The 25,244-nt window shown below is 47.2% G+C and overlaps 2 protein-coding genes across 9 annotated transcripts; both read right to left on the reverse strand.

The window, feature by feature from the left end:
- Positions 1–946: 946 nt before the first annotated feature.
- Positions 947–12,758, reverse strand: ECI1 (enoyl-CoA delta isomerase 1). Its single transcript, XM_080942122.1, has 7 exons — positions 12,688–12,758; positions 12,492–12,578; positions 9,664–9,791; positions 3,566–3,712; positions 2,519–2,640; positions 2,248–2,426; positions 947–1,205 (listed from the first exon to the last, which is right to left on the reverse strand). Exons 1-7 carry the CDS (start codon positions 12,725–12,727, stop codon positions 1,039–1,041), a joined length of 870 nt encoding a protein of 289 aa, XP_080798248.1. The 5' UTR covers positions 12,728–12,758; the 3' UTR covers positions 947–1,038.
- Positions 12,759–13,427: 669 nt separating this feature from the next.
- On the reverse strand, positions 13,428–23,764 carry RNPS1 (RNA binding protein with serine rich domain 1). Of its 8 annotated transcripts, none has more exons than XM_080942051.1 (9): positions 23,692–23,709; positions 23,259–23,378; positions 20,442–20,620; positions 20,060–20,215; positions 18,482–18,673; positions 17,265–17,367; positions 16,800–16,953; positions 14,647–14,788; positions 13,428–14,251 (listed from the first exon to the last, which is right to left on the reverse strand). In XM_080942051.1, the coding sequence occupies exons 3-9, from the start codon at positions 20,510–20,512 to the stop codon at positions 14,152–14,154; spliced, it is 918 nt and encodes a 305-aa protein (XP_080798177.1). In that variant the 5' UTR covers positions 20,513–20,620; positions 23,259–23,378; positions 23,692–23,709; the 3' UTR covers positions 13,428–14,151. The 8 variants fall into 8 exon arrangements, with proteins under 8 accessions (XP_080798177.1, XP_080798178.1, XP_080798183.1 ...); XM_080942052.1 differs by lacking the exon at positions 23,692–23,709 and adding an exon at positions 21,157–21,234 and having other exon boundaries at positions 23,259–23,371; XM_080942057.1 differs by lacking the exon at positions 20,442–20,620 and having other exon boundaries at positions 23,692–23,764.
- Positions 23,765–25,244: the final 1,480 nt, after the last annotated feature.

Here is a 25,244-nt window from a genome sequence, read left to right on the forward strand (position 1 = left end):
CTCGGCACTGAGTCCTGCCCAGTGCATTCTGCTTAGGCTGCTTCATTCAAAGGTATCTTATGGAGTATCTTCCTTAAAATCCTGGGCTGGGCAAGGCCTGGGAGGATGGAGGCTTTATGTTCAGGTGGGCCATCACTTTAGGAGCAGGAAATAGCTCTGTAGACAAAGGCTCTCATGAGGTTTCTAGTTGTTAAAACTTGTGTGTGTGTGTTCACGCGTGCATGCACGCTCACTACTATGGAGGCCCAAGGTCATAAACCTCTTCAGTGAGATTGGAGAACAGGCATAAAGGCATGAATTACAGGAAGAAAAAAAAACCTTGGGATGGATTAGAAAAGTTTCATTGTTTTGGCATTTCTGGGAATTGAACCAAGGATTTAGTGCAAACCTATCTGGGTTCTGCAGACTCTAATGTAAGGTTCAGAACCGTAAGCAGTACTGGGCTGGGACAGGAAGGTGCTTGCAGTGGCAGCCACAGGGCCCCGGGCTTCGAGGAACAGCTTCTCTGTATGGATGTGTATAAGCCAGGGGTGAGCAAGTTTCTACCTTGTTTTGAGATTCCCATCCACCACACGACTTGCTTTGTATCAAGCTTTCATAATAGCATGGTAAGCACCGTACTGCCAGACCTACCCCCACCCAGCTAATAGGTCTCTCACACACATCACTCACTCACACACACACACACACACACACACACACACACACACACACACGGGTGTTTTGCCTGCATGTATGTATGTACCCTACATGCTTCTTATGAAGTGCCTTTGGAGGTGGGGAGGGGGGCATTGGATCCCCTGGAACTGTAGTTGCAAAGGGCTCTGAGCCACCGTGTGGTTGCTGGGAATTGAACCTGCATCCTCTGCAACAGCAGCCAGTGCTCTTAACCACTGAGCCACCTCTCCCGGATATTTTAAGGTCAGGAACACAAAAGCTAAGAGAGTTTTTAAGTTGAAAAATACCTTGTTTATAATCCTGGGGACCAGTGGGTCCCTAGAAGGCACATGTAACATGAACACGTGTGGCAACCTTAGGTCAGCCCTTCCTTTGCTTGAGCTTCTCCAAGTACATGTGCAGGGACTTCTGGATGGAGTCCTTGGAGATGAAACTGGTGAAGTGCTGGATGTCAGCCTCTCGCTGCTTGATGAGGTTGTCTGCTGTGGCCTTGCGCATCATGTTCTTCGTCAGCTGCCGAGAATGGTCTGAAGAAAACGGGGTTCTTATGAGGCTCACCTGTGCAGTGTGGGGGGGCCCTTCCTGGCTCTTCTACACTTCAAGTATCGAAACATGGTCTCTCCTAGAGAGTTCAGAAAACCAGAGAAAGCTAGGTGTTCAGAAAGCATTTGGGCAGCTAAGGTGAGCCAGGGAGTCCAGGGTCAGCCTAAAAGAACATGAATATCCCATCTAAACAAACCAACATAAATAAAAGGAACAGAATACGGCAAGAGAGCTTTTATCATTGGGGCCAAGACAGTCTCTGTGGCTCAGAGTGGCCTTGAGCATGGGGCACGACTCTTAGTCTCCTGAGTCTTTGGATCAGAGGCACATGCCTCTATACCTGGCTCTTAAAATTCGCTTTTTATATGTCACATTTTTAGGGCTTGGCACACAAGTCATTATTAGAGCACACGCATGGGGCCCTGAGTTCCATCTCCAGCCCCACAAATAAGTCCTTTTCATTGGATTCTATTATTAACCACATTTTCTAAATCACATTTTCTAAATCAGTAAATACTTGCTAGTGCATGGAAGAACCAGCAACTGGCCCCACAGGAGAAGAGGGCTCCAAGGACGCCCACCCAGACACTTTATGATTTGGGAAATATATGACATTAAAAGCTCAGTGTCTGAGCTGGTGGCACATGCCTGTATTCCAACACTAAGATTCCAAATCTGAAGACACAGGGTTAAGTAGGTTGCTTCAGGAAAGCCTCAGCTACACAGTGAGACCCTGTCTCAAAAAAGTCAAACAGCAAAACGTCTTGGTGTTCTAGCGGTGTGGCCAACTGTCGTGTTTCTTCTTCTGTAAGGCTTCCCTCCTTCCGTGAGGGTCCTACCCAACAGCAGTCTCATGACAAAGCTCACTCCTGTGCCGCAGCGTCACAGAAACAGACCAATAGCACAGCCTGCTTTCCCAGAACCCAACTTGTGAGGACTTGAGGTTTCACCAGAGTGGGTCACCAGAATGAGAAACGGCTTCCCTTTAACCACCTGCCCCAAAGCTGCCCACTGCTTGCTCCTCACCTGGAATAGCCAACCACTTGGCCATCACTGAGAGAGCCTTGCTGTATACTTGATCCTCAGGTACCACTTCATCCACCAAACCCACCTTGAGGGCCTCTGCTGGGGTGAAAAGTGTCCCCAGCTGAAGAGCACGTTCTGCCGCTCGGTGCCCGATGGTGTTCACATAGTTGTCTTTGAACCTGCAAAGAAGATAATCCTTCACCTCTGAGCTAAGGAGGGGATATCCTACCAGAATGCAAATATAAGGTATGGGTGTAGTCCCCTGTATTACCAGAAGGGGGCAACAATGCCCAGCAGGCTCTCATTCAATCCTATGGTATACTTGGGGTTGTCAGCCATAATCCTGTAGTCAGAGGTGATAGCTATGAGGCAGCCTCCAGCTGGAGAGGCTCCCTGCAGAGAGAAGCAAGAGAGCCAGTCAAGAGGTGTTCGAGTTCCCAGTAATATTCTCTGAACAGTGCAGAGGGTGCCCACGCTTCTGAGGGCTGAGGATAGGTCAGAGCTCTTGGCACTAAACTGGCATCTGGGTCAATTATGTCTGATAGGTATGTAAACTGTGACTGGCATTTCAGGGATGAGCAGCTGAGTTCTGAAGAGGCTCAAAGGCTTTGGCGTATGACTCTTTAGCTTTTGGGGCCAAAAAAACCTACTCTTAGAACAGCAAGTTGCTTCTCCTTTTGCAGCTTTTACCTGATGATGCTAAGTATTTACTCAGCTGTCAGGCTGTGGAATGGGTATCAATGCGACCAGGATGCTTGGGAACCCCAAAATGGCAGTGTCCTCCTTGTGATGCCCCATCAGTGTCTTCTTCAGGCCCTTACATTCTCTAAGACCTGACTTTATCTCTTCAGTCTTTCCTTTCTGCTCCCATGGCTCTGGTCCTAAGAGCTATAGCACTCAGAGAACCCTGGGTTGCTTGTTTGTCTTTTCTTGGTTGTTATTTTTTATCTTTGGGTTTGTTTTCAAGACTAGGTTTCTCCGTGTATCCCTGTCTGTCTGTCTGTCCTGGAACTTGCTCTGTAGACTAAGCTACCTCTGCTGCTAGAACTAAAGGTGTGTGTCGCCCCCACCTGGCAAGAAGTTTCCTTTCTGAAGTTGAGCCCCAATTCTTTCTCTACTGCTCTACTTTCCCAAGGTCAAATAGAATATCATTTGCTCAGTGTAGATCTGCTTAGGGCTCATCCCAGCTCTCCAGGCCCTGGTCCCCACCAGTGGTCTTTTCTCTGCTGTCTGTCTGACCCAGGAAGGTCAGAGTATCCTCTGCTCCTGGGCAGGCCCCTGAGAACTGTGGGGGTGTGCATGGGGGAGGGGCACTCACATTGATGGCTGACACTAAGTTCAGGTTGGACAAGTAGAGCCTCAGCCAGAGCTCCTGCACAGCCTTCCAGAACTCAGCGTAGTGGGCTGGGTTCCGGCCACACATCTCCATCAAGTCCAGGCCAGCTGAGAAGATACCGGGGCGTTCCTGCAGGGAAAAGCGGGGTTGGGGCATGGGGTGGAGGTCATGTTTGGCTGGTAAGATGGTACTTCCAAGGAGTCCAGACTTGAGGGTGTCAAGGACATATCCTGGGCTGCTTTCTGGAATGTTTGCCCTTTCCTAGTTTCAGAGTGGAGCAGGTGACAGTGGGCACTGCTCAGACACAGTTACCAAGCTGTTTGACACCCCAGCTCACCTGTGCTCACTTCTGCCAGCCCTCATGTTTAGGGACACAAGTTCTGATCTAACTCCCAAGGTCAAGCAAGGGCAGAAACAAAGTGCTAGGGCAGAAGAAAGCTCTAGAATGACATAGCGACACGTATGGGCCCTCAGTTGGATGTTTCAGGGCGGACACAGCTACCAAAGCAGGTGTGGGGGAACACAGCAGGAGAAAGCGCAGCAGGCTGCAGGAATGTGGCCAGGGCAGAGCCATGTGTCGGGGTCAGCACAAATCCTGGGACATGGCTCGGGGGCTTCCAGGTAAAAATCCTGCCCTGGGATCTCCCCTCTGCATGGTTTCTTAGCCAGGGCTTGAGTTCACTGGCAGATCTGTTAAAGGGAAGTACCAGTGTAGCAACTAGATGTTTGCACCTTCTGTCTGGTGAAGGAGTGGACAGACAGACGGACGTCCTCTGTGACTCTGGAGTCAAAAGTACAGTTGAGTTTATTTTTCGTGGGCATGAACTGACACACAATACTTGTGGGCTGATCTCAGTGTTTTCATGAAATGCTTTCCTGTTCTGTCTCTCTGTGTAGCCCCGGCTGTTCTGGAATTCATTATGTAGACCAGGCTGGCCGTGAACTCAGAGATCTGCATGAGTCTGCCTCCTAAGTGCTGGGATTAAAGGTGTTTCTAATGAGACTGGGCACAATGGACCTGTGGGTCATCTCTACCGATGGCAGAAGGGACAAAAGGGCCAAGGCTGACAGGAATATGACCACAAAAAATAGCAAAAAATTGGTCTTGGTAGCAATATCTGTAATCTCAGCACTTGGAAGGCAGCAACAGATTTAGGTTTTATTTATTTTTAATCTACTTATTACTTATCTTATGTATGTGATACACTGTAGCCGTCTTCAGACACCAGAAGAGGGCATCAGATCCCATTACAGATGGCTGTGAGCCACCATGTGGTTGCTGGGAATTGAACTCAGGACCTCTGGAAGAGCAGTCAGTGCTCTAACCACTGAGCCATCTCTCCAGCCCTAAGTTTTTTAATTTTTAATTTATGTGTATGAGTGTTTTGTCTGCATGTGCCTGGTGCCTGCAGAAGCCAGAAGATAGTGTCCGATCCCCTGGGGCTGGAGTTCTAAATGGTTGTGAGTCACCTTGTGGGTTCTGGGAAGTGGACCTAGGTCTTCCAAAGCAGCCAGTGCTGTAACCACTGAGCCATGTCTCCATACCCCAGAGGCAGATTTCATGAGAAGAAAAATAAAGCACTACAGGTTACGCCCAAAGATTCGAAGGGCTCTGAGTCTTCTAAGTCACATTCAAATTCTTACCTCTGCTGTCTATCAATAGAGCCTATGCAGAAAGCCTGGTGCTTATTCCCACCAACAGTATAAACTGTTCATTTCCTCCTGGCATTGGTGATAGTAGACGCAGGAGCAGGAACTGGCTGAACTGTTCCCATTAGCTGGAAATCTAGCTTGCCCAGGAGCATCCGTAGATTAATTATTTTCTCCCTTCAATTAGCAGATGCTGTCTCCTCTATCCTGGGGCAATTACCTTTATTGCTACCATCATTCCTATGAAACCAGCAGTCATAACACAAACACCAAACCCCATTATTCCTGTGATCTGTCCTAATTACAGCACCTTTTTCCTTTCCCTCTGCTTGGTTTTTGTTTTTGTTTTGAGGCAAGGTTTCCTCATATAGTCCTGAACTCGATCTGTAGGCCAGGCTGGCCTCAAACTCAGAGATCTTCCTGCCTCTGTCCTTCCTGTACTCTTCCTAAATCTGAGTGTCAGGATTTAAGACACGAGGCACAGCCACTGGATATATAGAAATAGTCCTGGTATTAGTTTCCAAGGATTTATCACATGGGCTCGTTACATCTCCACAGTAGGCCCTGACGTAGACACTCAGCTCACTTCCCGCCCACTACAGTAATTATTGCTGTTCCGACTGCTCAAGTCCCCAGCTGAGAAAACATTACTGCCACCCAGGGAGCCCGAGACGCTGTGTCCTGCTTACGTGGGAGCCTGCCTGGAACTGCTCTGTCCAGCTCTCACTAGAGCTTGCCCATCATGGCACCTAGCAGCTCACTTCTCCTGTGCCTTCTTTGCAGCAACTACTTCTGTCCACCAATTCCCACTTTCCTCAGAGTATGTTCTACATGACACATAAGCAAAAGCTCATTTTAAAATTACATTTGTCAGAGTAGACACGATATTTTCTTTTCCTCAATGTTTTCTAGGGCTCTCAGGAATATTCACACCACTCTGATTGTCTAGACCCCTACACCACATCAAGTACAGCATCCTCCCCAGGACCGTTCACCTCACTGATGGTTCTCGTTATAAGCTCTACAATATGAATCCCCTCCAAATAAGACATCCTCTCAGTAGAATATTCATCAATGCTTCATGGGAACGCCCTATCCGGTGCTCCAGTTACTCATGGGACTAACCAATTCCCAAAGTCTCCAACTGTTATAGAAAGAAAACGCATGGGCGGTAAGGACAGGAGATGTTTCCAAATGTTCTGAGGCTTGGAGAATGGTTAAGTATAAACTTAATGCACTTGTAACTAGTAAGGCTTGGCTTATGTGATTTTACTTCCCTTCTATTAGCTGTGGTGAGCTCATGACTGAAAGCCCTGATGCTAAAATGACTGATGTATTAAGAACTGACGTATTGGAGCTGGAGAGGTGGCTCAGTGGTAAAGAGCACTGACTGCTCTTCCAGAGGTCCTGAGTTCAATTCCCAGCAACCACATGGTGGCTCACAACCATCTGTAATGGGATCGGATGCCCTCTTTTGGTGTGTCTGAAGACAGCTACAGTGGACTTATATATAATAAATAACTCTTTAAATTAAAAAAAAGAAAAGAGAGAAAAACCCAGAACTGCTGCATCCTGCAGGGGCTTCAAGTGAGTTACGTGAACAGTTCCTGAAGGTGGCAACATCTCCACCTAGTTCATGTGTAGGGACAATGCTGGGTGATAGAAAGCTCAGAAAAAGACCAGATACAGTAAGACAACACAGGCCTTTCTGTTCTGTAGGATGTGATTGCCTTGGGATGCTCACTCCTGAATAATGTCACATCATCATTGTCACATGCTGTACTCGCTGGTTTCTCGTCAACTAGACACAGCTTATCACAGAGAAAGAAGCCTCAGCTGAGGAAATGCCTCCACGAGATCCAGCTGTAAGGCATTTTCTCAACTAGTGATCAAGGGGGGAGGGCCCAGCCCATTGTGGGTGGTGCCATCCCTGGGCTGGTAGACCTGGTTCTATAAGCAAGCAAGCTGAGCAAGCCAGGGGAGCAAGTCAGTGTATGACATCCCTCCATGGCCTCTGCATCAGCTCCTGCTTGGGTTCCAGTCCTGACTTCCTCTGGTGATGAACAGCGATATGGAAGTGTAAGCTGAATAAACCCTTTCCTCCCCAACTTGTTTCTTTGTCTTGACGTTTGTGCAGAAATAGAAACCCTGACTAAGACACATGCTAAGATAAGAGTATTTGGTATAAGGCCCGAGGACGGTGAGATAAAAGAGCTGAAATGAAATCACATTCCTAGGCTGATTTGAATATTTTTGGCCCAAGAATGTATGGCACTATTAGGAGGTGTGGCTGACTTGGAGGAAGTATGTCACCATAGGGGTGGGACTTTGAGACCCTCCTCCTGGCTGCCTGTCTTTTCCTGTTTGCCTTTGGAACGAGATATAAAACTCCCAGTTTCTGCAGTGTCATGCCTGCCTAGATGCTGCCCTGCTCCAGCCTTGATGATAATGGACTGAAGCTCTGAACCTGTGAGCCAGCCCCAATTAAATGTTGTCCTTGGAAGAGTTGCCTTGGTCATGGCGCCTCTTCTCAGCAAAGGAAACCATGAGACACTAGATCAGAGGTCAGAAGGCTCAAGAGGACTCCAGTTAGTGGTACTGGGCTTGGGTTACATGCTCACATTTGGTGAAGACGGTAAAAACACAGAAGGGCCACAGCAAATTCTGGGACAGTTAATGGGATAAGAATAATTAATGTAATCGTGGCAGTTTTCGGACTAATACTTACTAATACTAATGCAGCCCCACCAATTAGATGCATCAAAGGTGGTCTGCAGTGATTTCAGCTGTGAGATGAACTGCTAAGGATCAATAAATAAACCAATATTTCCAGGGTAATAAGCGCAGGAATGAATGGTCCAGGGTAGTGATTGCTCCTCTGCTAGGGGTGTCATGATGTTAGCTTCAGACTCATTAGTCTGGTCTCTGTATTACTGTAGCACACAGCACCCGGAGACACCTGTGCTTTGAGCCTCCTTTGAGAGGTGGTGGCACTGTCCCCCCACCTTTGTAGGGGCCAAGGAAAGCGCTATAGCGGTGGACACTTGCCCAGGATTCAGAGGGCCCTGGCTTCAGTCTCTGCATCATTCCAAAAAGACAGTAAACCCAGAAAGAGATGTAGCTCCGTGGGCAGAGCACTTGCCTAGCAACCACGCAGACCCAGGTTGGGTTCTCAGCACCTCACACACTGGCACAGTGGCATTCTGGCCTTGACCACATAACAAGTTGGGAGGCTAGTTTGGGATACAAGAACCTGACTCCAAACAATGACAAGACCAAAGGGACTGAAATAATCTGGCTCCACATCTGATTTCGTGTCTTCACACTCAGAAGAGAGGGGATGGGATGCCCAGTTTGTCCAGAGACCAAAACTCTGAGGATTTCCTTATCCATTGCACAACCTCGCCTTGGTGGGGACATCAGCTCTGCTTTCATCAGCACTGTGGGAAATGCCAGGCTCCCCTCAAGCATTCAGATGGCAGAATTTGCCCTCTGACACCTCTCTTAGGATACCCCAAAGAGCAGACTCATGCTCTTGAGGCATATGTCCTGCTGAGACTGGCTCAGACACCTGCAGCCACTGGGGGAAGGTAGTCTGGGACCTCAGGTGGCTCCTGGGAAGACTTTGCTCCCAGCGAAGTTGCCATGGAGATTGTCCAGCAGGTTCCAGAGGATAGCCCAGGCCTGGTAAATGGGGCAGAATATCTGGTCATGTAGTGAACCCCAAGATATGTTATTTACTGTAAAAAATTTGTTTCTAGTTGTGGTGTGGCTCACTTAGCACACAACCTTAACACACACCTTTAATCCCAACGACGGTAACAACTACTGTAGAAGGAAGCGTTCATATTTAAAAGTGATGTCTAATTGAGTGGCAGGCGAAGTGACAAATCAGAGAACGATTTGACAGAATAGGATACGCCCAACTCTCACCAGAGAGAGGAAAGGGAGGTCATTTGATGGGCAATGCAAAGACTGAGAGGCAGTTTTCCTGGGACAGCTATAGAGAGCGGGTGGGGGAGGGGGAGAGGGAGGGGGGGAGAGAGAGGCAGTTTTACAAGAAGTGTTTTACAGACGCAGGTTGAAGAAAGAATAAGGTAGACACAGGTGAAAACAGAACAAGCCAGAGAATGAGAAGGAGCCAGATTAGGACAGATTGCCAGAGTTAGTCTGAGGCCAAGCAGAGCAGTCCAGAAGCTGAGAGAAGCCAGATTTGAAATTTCAGAGACAACAATTACAACAGGAGAATAAAAATTACTTTTACAGGTAAATGCTCGGAAAATGCTCAGAAACCTGTTTCCAGGAAACTGCTCTAGAGGTCCCTAGTGATGATTAGGGTTTCCTGGGGACCCAGTCCCGTATGAGAGAGGGCTCCAGATCTTCCACAGCCAAGGCTAAGGGTGTGTGTGGCTTAAACGGGCACCACGTACCGAAGTGAGGATGACACCTCGGATACTCTTGTCGTTTTCCAGCTTCTCCAGGCTGATGACGAACTCTGTCAGAAACTCCAAGCTGAGGGAATTCACTGGAGGGTTCCTGAACTTCATCACTGCAATCCCTAGTTTAGAAAAGAGGGGATCCTCGAAAAGGGTTTACTCCAAGCCACACCTGCCCAACCCCCGGTCCTCAGTCTGGCTACAGGAACTGCAGAATTTGGAGTTTAGGCAGGGGCTGGTGGGATGGCTCAGTGGTTAAGAGCACTGACTGCTCTTCCAGAGGTCCTGAGTTCAATTCCCAGCAACCATATGATGGCTCACAACCATCTATAATAGAACCTGATGCCCTCTTCTGGTGTCTCTAAGGACAATGTACTCATATAAATAAAATCCTAATTAAAAAAAAAAAAGTCTAGGTAGGCCAGGTGTGGCGGTGATGGCACACGCCTTTAATCACGCCATTCAGCAGGCAGAGACAGGTAGAGCTCTGAGCTTGAGGCCAGCTTGGTCTTCAGGGCTAGTTCTAGAATAGTCAGGACTACACAAAGGAACCCTGTCTTACACCCCCCCCCCAAAAAAAACCCAAAAAACTCAGACAGGAGCTGGGTATGGAGGTGCACACCTTTGACCCCAGCATTTGCACAGATCTCTGAGTGGGGGCTGGACTCACATTCATTTTGCCAGTGCAGCTGAAAACGCCAGAGTCAGGTGGTCTACCACTGTCCTGGGCTCCTCTTGCAAAAAGCAAGGGCCAATCACCAGGGGTACTGGCAGCCACTGAGCACCACTGAAAGGGCTCCCTAAAATCACGAGGGGCATGTCCAGTTGAGTGCGTAGGTGCCAAGTGGGTTCTTTTAAGACCTTTGATTTAAGTGAAGAGGTAACTGTGGCCCAGTTACAGGCCTGCACAGGACTAACACCTTAAGTTTAGCTGGAAGGAAAATATCAGAAAAGTCTGGCAGGGCAGTAGAAACTAGGGGAAAGGTAATGAGGCAAAAGGTGAACATGAGCTAACAGAAGAGAGCAGAGATGAACTTGGTCATGGTTGGAGAGGTAACCAACCTTCTGGAGCAAGGTGCACAGCAGACAAAATCTTCTTGAATGGTAAGTTGAGCAGAATCTAAAACCAAACAGAAACGCCCCTGGCATTTGGCACAACTGATCTGAGGAGTATGCCAACTGGAAGGCCCTGCTAAACTACACTGGAGAAACGGTGAACAGGCCAAAAAGCCTGTCTTCAGAAACAAGATGAACCCCTGCCAAAAAGACCGTGTATCGACTGGGAAAAAGACTATTTCTGTGCTAGCAATGTCCAGTCTTTGGGGCATTTATGGGCTGGGGATTTCTAGGTGTGAGCTAGAGGGAGCTGGAGAGATGGCTTGGTGGTTAAGAATACCGGTTGCTTTTCCAGAGGACCCAGGTTCAATTCCCAGCACTTACAAGACAGCTTTTAACTGTCTGTAGCTCCAGCTCAAGGGGATTTGACACCCTCTTTTTGGCCTCAACAGGCAGAAACATACAGGCAGGCAAAACAAATAAACAACCCCCCCCAAACCTATGTATATAAATAAAATAAATTTTAAAAAAAAACAGTTGCCAAACACTTGGGAGGTAGACGCAGGCGGGTTAAGTTCAAAAGTCAATTACAATAAAATAAAATCCTGCCTCAAACAAACAAGGCCAACAAAAACCCCATAAGCTAAAGGGACATATGGACCTTTTCATTTTGCCTTTGAAATATAGGTACCATTGGATCTACAAAACCAAAATAAATAAAACCAGTTCCTTTGCTTTTTTACTGGAGACACACACACACACACACACACACACGTGCTATTTATTACTTAAAATTATATATAAAACATATAGGTAAATATATACACATATAAGTATGTCACTTATTACACTAAATTGTGATGACATGGTCACCTTTAATCCACTGTCTTTCTTTCCCATGGTAGGTTATTACCTCTACCCATTCTAGTATTTTTATTTATTTACGTTTGTGGTACTGGGCTCAAACCCAGGGCCTGGCACATACTAGACAAAGTTTCCACTATTAAGGGGCCTCTCTCCAGCGCACTAAGAGTCCAGCGGTGCTAGTACACTGGGCATCCAGACTTTGACCTCCAAGTCTAGGTGGGATGGGTGCCAAGACTTATTGTTGAGAGAACAGGGTTAGGGTCAGAATGTGATTCTAAGCTCTAGGCCCAGATGTGTTCTCTCCCAAGTTTTTCTTCTATAAGTGCATTATCATTTGTCCTGGAAAATTCCACTCTCCTCCCCCAAGCCCCCAGTATGGCCACTTTAAACAACAAAACAGAGCACAGGAAAAACAGGTTCAGTATGTAGTCTAGGCTGGCTTCAACTTCACCATCTCTCTGCCTCTGCCTTGTGAGGGGAGGTGCTTCCTGTGCGTTCTGTTGGGGGCAGGAAGCGTCCCTACTTACAGCTCCCAACATTAACTAGGAAAATAGTTTGTGGGGTCCGTGCCACACCCTCGCATTAGGAAAATATTCAAAAGTTTTTTCAATGATTTTCGTGTTGGATTTTTGAGACACTGTCCTAGGTGTCTGTACCCCCGCAGCAAGCCATTATCATTCTTAATGGTTTAGGTGACACACCGTAACTTTAGAAACTTTAACCAAAGTGTTAAAAAAAACTCAGTCGCTGAAACCACCCGGTATGAACTGAAGTTTTAAACAGAATCGGAGTTTATGCTCACTGCTTTTGGAAATTCAAAGCGCTCACTGTCGGCCGGACCTCACCCCCGAACTCGTGAGCTCGGAGCTTGGGGACCTTAGTCAAACCTTCCCACTCACCTGCCGCACCCTCCTTCTCCACCAGCACCAGCTTGTTAGCAAAGCGCCGTGCGCCGTCCGTGGCCTCCCTGCGCCCGAGGCGGGATCCTACGGACGGCCCGGAACACGTTAGCAACACGCCCAAACTCTCGCCACAGCCACCCGCCGACCCAGCCCCGTGAGGCCGTGCACCAGCTCTCCCGCCCTGGCCACGCACCCGCGTGCAGCAGTACGCGTCTCGCAGCAGCCAGCGCCATCTTGGATATCGGTGGGGACTGCAGAGCCGCGGAGGCTGGGCTTTCAGACTCCTCCTCCCAGGCTGGCCCCGCCCCCAAGGTCAAGGTCAGCCGGCCCGGGCAGGCAGCCTCCAGAGGACGGGGCTGACCCACTGAGCCAGTTATTTGGGCTTGAGACCTCCCAACTCCGAGCTGTGGGTATCTGACTGGGAATCAATGAGCTGTGCGGGTGTGTGTGTGTCACAGAGCTTTCATTAGTTCCTGCAGGCAGTGGCAGAGCTGGGATTAGGAACACACACTGGGCGAGCCCGGGAGGCCTTCTACCTGGGTCACTTGCCCTTAACTGTATTTTTATTTGTTTCAATACCGAAGGGGCACAGTACAAGCATCGGCCTGTGTGGCATAGGTACTGCAGTGAGGGGCAGTTAAATGTTTCCAAGTCTTCCTTCTTGAAGACTTTTCTTCTCCGGTGCACCAGCAGGAAATCAGAAACCCGACATCACCAACGCAGAACCGGTATGAGACAGAAGCAAGAATTGTCCCTCCCATCTTCCCAGCAGTGGCAGTCTCAGTCAGCTTCTCAGCTACCAGGACGCAGGCACTGATCCTTTCGGAGAGCTTTCAGAAATGCCGCTCTGGGAGTTAAACTCAAAGTGAGTTTAGCACAGTGGTCGCAAGAGTGTTTGGACTTAAGACAGTGAAAACAGTACTCAGTTTGCATTCTAACCCTAAGTTTATTCAACAGTCCTCTCACGCTACACAAGTACAAACACAACCTTGTCTAAAATGCTACAAAGTTATAAAACTCAAAACAAATTTTATAAGTACTGACTGTACAATAAAAGCAAAAAGAGGCAATGTGCACACATTGCCAAGGTTAACCTGCAACATCCCCATGAATGGCAGGCGACAATGGGGTTTCACGAGGACCCTGGAGAACTGGCTCACCAATTTTAAAGTAACTGAGACGCAGGACAGAAAAGACAACCATTTATGGAGGAATCCTTCAAAAGTTTTAACCCTAGAAGTTGAAGGGCACTCAGCAGGGGGCGTGGTCAGGCCTAACAGAACAGCAGCTTGGTCCTTTCCACAGGTGTGACACAGAGACAGAGGGCTTGACCAGGTTGTCTGACTGGTCCTAGGTCACCTGTGGAAAACGGTGTGCTGCCATGTTCCAGTTGGTTCTGCTACCAAACAGACATCAAGAAACTGAAGGGGTGAACTTTCTAGCCAGAAAACTACAGGGTACCTCTCTGGGCACCATCCTTAATCAACAGTATCTCTACAAGCCAGAACCCTCCTGCAGAGGAAATCTCTCAACTGCTGTCTCCAAAGCCTACCCTGGGGTAGGGGATCCTTCCTTACAGATCCTCACTTGGCTAGAGAAAAGGACAAAACTGAGTCTGGGGAACATAAGTTACAGAGGTACAAATTGATGTTCCTGTTTATCGGGAGGAGTTGGAGCTGGATCGGCTCCTGTGGCGGCGGCGGCCGGGAGATCGAGACCTCCTACGTACAGGAGACCTTCGTCTTGGGGATCGAGACCTGTGTGTGGGAAGAGAAGCCCAGTCAGCCAAAAGTGCAATCTTTCAAGCAGCATAGCTATGGGACAGACTGGCCTAAGACAATCCTGTTTCTGTTCACAACCCTAAACTGTGGCTCTGCTATGTGTGACCCCAAAAATCTTCCCAGTTCCCCCGTTTGGTTTTGAGATACGGATCTCTCTGTATACAGCAGGCTATTCTGGAACTAGATCCACAGACCAGACTGGCCTCAAACTCCCAAAGATCTGCCTGTCTCTGCCTCCTGGGTGCAAGGTCCCTTATTATGAAGGACAGAGGGTCTCTTGGGACCCACAAAAGCCCAGACTCTAGAGGTGGTTCCTTTGAAGGGACTCGTTTGCCTGTCGATAACATAAAGACCATTCCAAGTTGACTCACCTTCTCCTCATCCGTGGGGGTGACCTACGCCACATGGGAGGTGGTGGAAGCATTCTCCTGGGGGGGCTGAATCGCCGAGGCGGTGGCCGAGGCCAGGGTGCCAACACAGCAGTAGCCGTGATCTCTTGGCCATCAATTTGTCCTGTAGAAAACAGGAACAAAACCATAAAATTTATAATTAACATATCATACCTGCATGGCAGTACCTGCTTGAAACCCCAGCATTCAGCAGGTAGAAGTAGGGGCTCACCCTTAATTAGTTCAGGCAACATATACTATCTCAAAGTGGAACAGGATGGGGTGGTTGCCCACACCTTTAATCTCAGCATCTAAGAAGCAGAAACAGAACAGATGGATCCCTGAGACTTAGTAGCCAGTTTGGTCTACAAATTAAGGTCAGACCAGCTAGGAGTATGTAGTTTTGAGACCCCGTTTCAAAATCAAGAACTCATCTACCCCAGGGAAGTACCAAGCCAGGTGCTCAGCACACTAAGGTAAACAATCTCAGGAACACACAGGAAAGGGACCTGAGATCTAAGAGACACTAATTGAGGCATTGGAACAACTTCCCAGAAGAGAGAAACCCCACAGAATTCTGAAGAATGTGTTGAAACCTGCTAGACAGAAGGCACAGAACACCAGCCAACAGTAACAAATTAGCAAAGGGTTGTTTTGCAGAGTGAGGGCTCTTAAGGGTTAGGAAGGTGCCACTAGAAGCTGAGCTTCCTTCTGTTTTTGGAAACAGGGTTTCCCACATAGCTCTGGCTGATCTGGAACTCATTATGCAGACCAGACCAACCTGCAACTCAACAAATCCATCTGCCCCTGCTTCTGAACTGCTGGATCAAAGATGTGTGCTACCAAACCTGGCCTTGAATTTCCTTAAAGACAGTGGGAAGCTCAGGCAGAGCTAAAGAAAAGGAACACCCGCTTGAAAACTTCTGCAGTGTTCTACATAAACTAATTTCTACACAGAGGGAAGGAAACGCTTAGAAATGATCTTAAAGGTAGAGGGAAAAGAACTGCAGGACACAAATCCCAGGAACTTAAAGAGTGTCAGAGAGAAATAAAAGCAAACACCAAGGTACAGGAACACCTAATAGCTACAGTCTATAGGTTGGTCCTGAGAGCCCAAACCAAGCTCAGTGTCAACAAAGGGCACAGCTCCTACCTTTCCCGTAACCAGAGGCTCATTCAAGTACACTCATTTACACTCCAAAGGCTTAACAGAACCAATCCAAGCCTAAGATAGCCATGGCTCTCAGCCAAACCAGCTCCAACTGAACAAGACACTGAATCTAGCCAGTTGCCAGTGAAGACCACTCAAGCTGTCTCTAGTTTCCTGAATTTTTAACTCATTAGTAAATGCTCACTAGGCCAATACCAGATAGGCATATTAGAAAAGTGATTCACCAGACATGAGTAGATAAGAATGGAGTAAATAGCTTAAGCTGAGCTCCTCAAACACTTGAGGGAGCCTGAAGTAGTAGCCAAGTATCAAAGAAAACCCATACTCAAAGGCAATCATTAAAAAACAAAACCCCCTGAAGCTGTTAAGCTATTCGTAAAGCTTAGCAGGCACCTGAGGATTCTTCATTTCCCCAACATACTGATGGTCCAGACTGTAAGCTGCCAGTTCTCAGCCCCAGCAGCCTACTTCCTAGAGCTAGAAACATCTGCATTCCCTAAGATGCTGGTTTGTAGAAAACGTGGAAATTGGCCAACAAACATTATTCCTAAGTGCTTGTGCTTTAAAAAGCACTCCACTAACACAAACTTATGAATATGTCTGAAGACACAGACACACTGTATGAAGCCAGTACATGCATCATGCAGCAAAGCAATCCTAAAAATGCTGAAATGTTGGCAAAATAAAAAAAGAATATTTGAAAATACTCCCATGTTAAAGCCAAATATATTCTTTGTGAGAAAAGCTTCATTCAATCCACAGGCTTTTAACAGATTGAAGATTCCTTAAAATGCTAATATATTCATATTTGCTGGGTTTTTCAAGAATAGCAAGTGCTTCATAAAACATGTTTTGGTACATACACCCCTACTAAGTAAGATCCACCTGGTTTGGAAATCTACTTCAGGGTCCCATAAGCAATGAGGTGATAGGGCTGAAGGCAGACACAGAATCACTGACTGACCTCCATCCATGTGTTTCAGTGCCTTCTCTGCTTCATCTGGATTCTCAAATTCCACATATGCATAGCCTTTGGAGAGATGAGGATGCATCCTTTCTACAGGCATGTCAATCATTTTAATTTTCCCGTAAGTAGAAAATATTTCCATGATATGATCCTAGAGAGAGAAAGGTTATATCTCTGTTTATCAATCCATTACTCAATGGTCAAAGGGAATCAATCCACTAAATGCTGAGTAAGTAAATCTCCAGTAGTGTAAATTCTGCCACTTGATATGTCACCAGGGCTAAAATCTCTTGGGCATAAGCTTAATAAGACCATTTATTTAGTAAATAATAAATGTAACAGAGTCTAATCAAGTCATGGACTGCACATTCTCCAAAAGGACTACATTCTAAGTACACCTGCTGCCAACACCAGCTTGTCCAGCCACGCCCCCACCAATCCTTGTAGATCTTTGGTTCTTACCTTGGTCACATTCCTAGTGAGCCTCCCAATGTGAACTTTGGTGGGTTTAGGTGACGGGCTTCGCCTTTTCCTCTCTTTTTCATCTCTTTTAGGTGGTTTGGATCTAGAGAAAAACAAAAAACCAGAAAATTTCAACATACCCCAAAAGTACAGTGGGTTTGGGGGGATAGAGTTCAGGGTAAACTCCCAGATTTGCCCTCAGCACTAAAAAAGAAAAAAGATCTGCTGTGTGTTGGTATATACCTAACATCCCATTACCCAGGAGGCCAGGGCAGGAGGAATACTAGAGTTTAAGCCAGCCCGCACTGCCCATGAGACCCTTCCTCAGCAACAAACACAGTGAGGTTTCTTCTTAGCTTCAACTGCTTCTAGAAGAGCTTCTTACCAATTCAACCATATTATCTATGGTTTGAATGAAAATAGCCCCAGAAGCATATATTTGCTTAGGTATCATGGGAGTGGCACTATTTGAAAAACATTAAGAGGTATGGTCTTGTTGGAGAAACTGTGTCACTGGAAGTGAACTTAGAGTTAAAAAACCCAGGACAGGCCATTTCTCAAGTTCCCTGCCACCTTTGGATCTGGATATACAACTCTCAGTTACCATGTTTGCCTCTGTGCTACCATGCTCTCAGCCATAAGGACAACGGACTAAACTCAACTGTAAGCCACCCCCAATTAAATGCCTGCCTTTATGAGAAGTGCCTTGGCCATGATGTCTCTTCACAGCAACAGAACACTAAGACTATCCCTGATTCAGAAACCAAACTAAGAACCCTTCAAATTTGTGTGTCTAATTTACTTTTACTCTGTGTGGGTATGTACCAGGGCAACACACATGAAGTTAGAGAATCAGCTTCTACCTTGTATATTCCGGGACGGCTGATAGGCTTGGCAGTGAGCACGCTCACTGATTCGCACACAACCTGCCCACTCTCTGCTTCTATTCACTTTCTTTCATGTCTTTTGAGACAGGCTCACATGCAGCCCACCATGAACTCAAACTTTGGACCATCCTGCTACAAATACTGCATGTACCACCACACTTCACCCTGATATTTATCTACATACATCCCTGTGTGTTATGTGCATATGTGGTGGTCAGAGGATTAAACTCAGGCTACTAAGCTCGGCAGAAGACCTTCACCTGCTGAGCCATCTTGTCAGCCCAAACTACTTTTGTGGAAACTATAGCGGGCTAGCCATTCTGGACTCACTTGGAGCGGGAACGCCGCCTGTTGTCATGCCTGCGCCGCGAAGGGCTTGGGGAGCCGGAAGAGCTGCTAGAACTGGAACTTCGGGATGTGCTGGAGCTTCCTGAGCGGCTGGATGCAGAGGAAGAGCTAGAGCCACTGCTTGAGCCTGTGCTGGTGCTGGAGCCCGAGCTGGAGGTTGAGCTGGACCTAGATCTAAGGACAAGGTGGGGAGTGTCACACAGTGAGCAAGAGTCATATATCTGCACAGAAGACTGACTGCTCAGTAGAGGATCTATTTCTCCTGGTTCTCTAATAGAATCTCTTTCTTAACCAACGAGGAAAAAGTAGCAGTCTAGCAAAAGTAAGATCAACAGAGCTGAAGACCAACTCAGGCAGGTGGTTCAGCACCATCTACTCTTCCAGAGGTCCTGAGTTCAATTCCCAGCAACTACATGGTGGCTCACAACCATCTGTAATAAGAGCTGATGCCCGCTTCTGGAGTCTGAAGACAGTGTACATATAAAAATAAATACATCTTTTAAAAAAGAGCTCTAGGGACTGAAGAAACGGCTCAGTAGGTAAGAGGTTTAATTTCCAGTACCCACATGGCAGCTCACAACTGCCCGTGACTCCAGTTTCAGGGGGACCCAACACACCCTTCTAGCCTCTGTGGGAACCACCCACATAAATGGTACACATGCATACCAAAACTCATTAAAAAAACCAAAACAAACAAACAAAAAACCCCCAAAATAACAACAACAAAACCAACTCTAGACTGAAGCCACTCAATCTCAATTCAGGATGAATGCATACTTGCAAGAGAAACAATTCATAATTACCCAAACATCACACTTCTTAGTGTCATAGAAGAGTTCATATCTATAAACATAATTTACACAGCAAGACCATGTAACATATACAATGAAACAAAACTCACAATCAGCATGCTATATTAAGGTCTTTGAAAACCCTAGGGTCTGACTGTTTTCAAAGTAGTTAAGACAAGGTAATCTTCCTTGGTTGACCAGCTCAATTCCATTGGCAAGCTGCAGGTACCAATGAAACCCTGTATCAAAAAGCAAGGGCTCCTGGGGGCCACACCTGTTGTACAGGACTATCTTCCCAGCAAAGTTGCTGTCATTCTCAGTTCAGCTGGGCTTGCTCACCACAGATCATCACAACTGGGCTTGTTGTCTCTTAGAAGGGTTCAAGGGACCCTCACGGAATATCCAGCTACCCCTCCAAACCAGTTGCAATTCTGCTCTAACTGCACAGGTCCTCAGGTTTTAAGTAGGGGACTATAAGAAGGAACACAACCACAGGGTACTGGAAGCTTAACAAACGCTCACTGGCTCCGTAGAATGAACGTTGGTGAACTGGACCTAGGCTTGTTTTGAGGAAACATAGGAAGGGCAGATGTTCTTTACATCTCCCCAAAGGAAGGAATCAGTCCAAGGCTGATCCTGGCCTACACACACACACACACACACACACACACACACACACACACACACACACACACGTCACCCTCCTTCCCCAAAGAAAAGTCCTTGGAGGGCTTCACAGTGAAGGAAGACATGGTCCCCTCTGCCCCACCTGGTGCTGCTGCTTCCGCTTGAAGCACTTCGTCTCTTCCGAGTCTTATCTCTGCCACGATCCTTCTCACTTGACTCTTTAGTGGCCCCTTTATCTTTAGATCGATCCTTGGACTTCTCATCAGAGCGGTCCTTGCGCTTGGTAGGAGAAGGAGCCCTGCATGGTAAGAGAGGATATGAGGCTGCAAGCTCCCCTGACCAAACCCTGAGACAGCACAACCCATTAGTGGGATCCATTAGCACTACTAAGATCCCAGGTGATCACAGAGCAAAATCATCTGTGAATTAGGATACTCACTGTAGAACAAAATCTCCCCTTTCCAAGGGTCCTTAACCAGCAAGCACCCCCAAAATAGCACTAGAAAAATCTTACAGAGGATTACCTAGTGCTGGACTTTTTATTATTCTCTTTGACTCCTAGCAAGCTCTTCTTTTTCACTCCTGATAAATCCATTCTCCCCTTCTTCAAGGCAGCAATGTCGGCCTCACTTATCTGAACTCACGTCTAACTTGAGTCTGAGCAACGATCCCTAATCGACTGCAATTTACGCCAAAGAGCAGCCTAGTAACAAGATAAAAGGATTTAAGTAGAGTAAACGAATTGACAAAGCATCAAATCTACTTTGCATCAAAAGTTGAGCACACAGAAGGAAGCACAGCAAACAGCAAGTGTCCACACAGCCAGAACACTCATTTCTTCATGGAGGCCCTTTCTACCCCCACAAGGGTCCACCTTAGCTTTTTTTTTTTATTGGAAAAAAATGTGTAACATGTCTAAGGCACAGCCCTATTAAGATTGTTTTCCTTAATGAGATGGGAGAGGAAGTGGTATCCATCATTGGTCTTTTTAGGGCCTGTCCCACACTAGAGCTCACTAGTGCTGAGCCACCTGTAGATGGCTTTCAAAATACTAGACATCACAATGGCCTCAGAGGGATAAGCCCAGATTTGTCTCATTGGCATAGTTTTCTTTAGAGATACAATCAGCATATGTTACTTTGAGTGACAAGCACCAAAACATTGCTCAACACAATGCACAAAACACCACAGAAGAGCATTAAAATGGGACCGGAAGCAGGCGGGAGTATCAGTGCACACCTTTAATCACAGCACTTGGGAGGCAGAGGCAGGCTGATTCAGACCTAGTTCAGCTAAAGCAACACAAACAAACCCTGTCTGGAAGAAAAAAAAAGTAAGAAAAAGAAAGACTGTCAGGTAAATAAGGGGAAAATGTGACTTGTTGGATCTAGGCAGCAGCCAGGTAGGCACAGCTGTTTAAACTTTTGGAATGGGTTAAGATCTTATAGGCAGTGTTAAGGGCTTACCAATAATAATGCTAAGTATCAATAAGTACTCAAATAGAGACCTCTAACTCTCCCTGTGCCTTCTTCGCAGAGAGCAAAGTACAAAAAGAGATCTCAGGATATATCTTAATGCTTCTTTCTCACCTTCCTCAACTGTAAGGAGAGAACACTCCATTTCAGAGACAGGGCACTACTAAATGCTGCTGAATAAGTCTAGCCCAAAAGAACAGTTCCCCTCTCCTGCTTTGACAAATAAAGATGGCAAATGATTACCTATTCAGCCTCTTTCCAGGGCTATAACACCTTTTAAGCTGTCTTTTTGTGGTCTGGAGTAAGCCTGTGTTTCAGGCTCCACTAGCGCCATCTTGGCTGTGGCAATAATTAAAGACAATAATTGTGTAGCTCTGGCTGTCCCAGAACTCAGGAGATTCCCCTCTTACTTCCCAAGTGCTGGAATTTAAGTTGTGTGCTACAGCACTCTGCTGGGACTCTTCATATTAAACTTTTCCTTTTTCTGAAACAGGCTCTATTATGTAGCTCTGGCTGTCCTGGAACAGAGTCCTGTCTCCTGTCTCCCGAGTACAGGAACCAAAGACTTATCCTATTAAAGACAAGTCTCTAGTCCAGGCTGGCTTCAAATGTTCTTTGTAGGACAACCTGAATCTCCTGCCTCCACCAGGGATTATATAGGCTTTCTACATGGGGCTGGAGACAGAAACCTGGGCTTCGTGAATAATGGGCCTACCAAGCATTTCCAGTGCCTCAAAGCTTTGCTTGGCTAAATCAATCTATCAGTCTGCCAAGGTAGCCAGCTAAAACCTCCATGATAAATGATACTTAATTTCTGAATGCTTAATAAACTATGTCACAGTTCAGCTTACTTTTGGGTGAGATCACTTACAGCAGCAGTGTCCATGAGTGTGAACCATGAACATCCTTAAATTTCCTTTCAGCCAAATCACAAAAATTAGTGAAACCCTTTTTTCAACAACTGGGGAATGAGGCTTCCAGCCTGGTCTATAGAGCTAGTTCCAGGACAGGCAAGGCTACACAAAGTAACCCTGAGCCCAGTGCACTCAACAATGTCTCTACCATTGACATAGACTGACAGTCCAAAATCAAACTTTCCCCCCCCTCGAGACATAGTCTCTTTAGGTAGCCCAGTCAAGCTAGTCTCAAACCCAGACTTGCTGGGATTAAAGGCAGTGAATTAGTTTTTTACAAGACAATGAGCATTCCCTTTCTAACATATAACCAATATAAAACTACTAAATTTTTTTGTGGGTTTTTCTATACTAAGTCATTTAAATATGGTATCTACTTTTACATTTCAGTTTGGGTTGCTATCCAAGTTCTTCACACCAGCGGCAAAGAGTAGAGATTACGCTTGAGCACCCCACCCCAACCTGCCAGAATGCACTTTATAAAACAAGCAGAATCCATTTTTAAGTAGTCTACAAATTATGAACCATGGAGTAAGCGAACACTTCGCTGGGTGTGGCCGAGTGCTAGAAAGCAAAGGTGAGGGTTCTCTGTTCACACAAGCTCAGGACCTTGGTCACCTCTCCCATCCTCCGGAAAGATGTGCGTCCAACAGCCAGAGAGAGGAGAAAACAAATAGTTAAATCTCGAACAGAGGACGTTTTAGCAATCTTCAAAGCACTCTCTACATATAAAAGCACATTTGAGACACAGTGCGTACGAAGTAACACAAGGTAGAGAAAGCAAGCCTACACTCTACCTCCCTACCATCAACCATAACCTTCCCACTCTCTCCCTCTGAGCTCCGTAACCGTGCTCAGTTCATCCTAGGACGGATCCTCAAGGCCCAGAACTGAGAACTGCACATTGGAATCCGACAAACACTCGTGGAAAGAGATCTAAAAGGAAACCAACCTTTTAGGCCGGCTCGTAATCAGCACCGTCCGCTCCGGCCACATACATCGACCTCGCCTCCCACCCTTTCTCCACTCACTACTCAGGTCGGGCCCGGCGCGGCGAGCCTAGGTCTCCAGCCTGACAAGAAAACAAGAGAAGCGGCGGCGCTCGCGGCTGCTGGAGTCCTGCAGGCTAAACTGGTCGCCGCCGAGCAAACGGTGCGGGATCACCCTTCCGTCGGCGACCGCCTCGACCACTTCCGGGCCGCGGCCTCGACGCCTCCCACTCCGCCCGACCTGACCCACACTCTCTCTTCGGGCTCTGCGCCTTGCCGCCGGGCCTCTGCCGCACTGCGGAGCTACGGAACACAACCGGCCCCACGATGCGCCCCGCCAAGCCTGGCAGAAGGTCCCCAAAGGTCGGATGCGGCCGGATTCCTACCACGACTTACATCTTCCCAAGGCCGCCACTTCCTCCCGCTCTTCTCAGGCCCGGACGCCGGCGCAACTCTGTCGTCAGAGTTGAGAAGCGGGAAGGAGCAGTCGTAGTCGCGCGGCGATGGCGTAAGCACGCTCAAGCAATGCCCGCTAGCGGCGGAGGACTAAAGGACCGCAACTGTTTGTGGGCGGAGCGTCGCAGCGCTTACGTCTTTTCTGCTTGCAGGAACTTGTATTGCGCCTCCAGGGGCGCGCGGGTGATTGGCTGATCCGTACTGAACGCTTCTCTTCCTTGGCTCTACCGGATCTATGTGGTTGGAGCTACTCTAGTAATAACTCGGGTTATTACCTCTGATGTCCTTAGGGTCTAAGTCTAATGGCCGGGCTGAGGCCGCGCTGTTGTAAAGGGACAGGCTGGTACGGATGGTGAGTTCGTACTGTCCACGCTTTCTGGTAGTGGTGATTGCATAGACATGGTGTCTGTGCTGGTGGAATGCTGCAGGAGGCCGGTGGGGCCAGAAACAAAAAAAAAAAAAAAAAAAAAAAAAGGAGTTGAAGAAATGTTGAAGACACGGTGCAGTAGAGGAGGTTTCTCCAAGGTGACATTTCTGACAAGTATACTTGGAGCAGAAGGAACAACAAAGGCTTTTAGGCACGCTGGGAGAAGGTAGTCACCGTCAGAACCTTCATTGCAAGGATATGGGGGGCCTGATCTTTGCACAGGGCTAAAGAGTATCGCCCACCTTTGTGCCCCAACTTTGTCTAACACATTTCTTGCTCTGTGATTATTTGCGGAAAAAATGGACATGCACACAGTCCCTGCGGTTATCTAAGTAGGTTTGAGGCAGGAACAAAGGAAGAGGAACAGATCTAAGGTAGGCTTCGGAGGAAGGAATAAAAGTGACTTTCCAAGGAGCTGGGGACAGGACAGCCAGGAAGAGGCACCTGCTTCTGAAGTGTGTTTTCCTGAGGCACCAGTTTATTTTTGTGAGTGGGGTTAGCAGATCTAGACAGTTTGGCCTTGTAGCCTTGTTGGGTTTAAGGTTATTTGATGTGTATATTTAGAATAAGCTGATTTTCCTGCATTGCTGTTGTGCCTGCTGTGGTAAGTGGCTGTTCTTGGGAGGAACATAACTCATAGAATGAAAACAAACAAACAATGATGCCCTCTGGCTTAGATCATTCAGTCTGGGTTATCCACACTAGAAAAGTTGAGAAACAGTAGCTTTCTAAGAACCCTTGTAGTCTTTATATTTTTATGAGTACGCTGTAGCTGTTTTCAGACATGCCATCGGATCTCATCACAAATGGTCGTGAGCCACCATGTGGTTGCTGGGAATTGAACTCAGGACCTCTGGAAGAGCAGTCAGTGCTCATAACCACCGAGTCATCTCTCCAGCCCACCTTTGTAGTCATAATCTGGTGCCGAAATCATGGAGGATTCCTGGTCTTCAGTACTAGTCAGAGATCTGAAGAAGCTGGGTTCTGATGTCAGTCAGTAAAAGATGGCAGCAAAAAGAGAAGTAACAAAAGCAAATCTTGGACCAACGAAGATGCTGGCAAGTGC

Source organism: Micromys minutus (assembly GCF_963924665.1).
Source record: "Micromys minutus genome assembly, chromosome: 31".
Classification (NCBI taxonomy): Eukaryota; Metazoa; Chordata; class Mammalia; order Rodentia; family Muridae; genus Micromys; species Micromys minutus.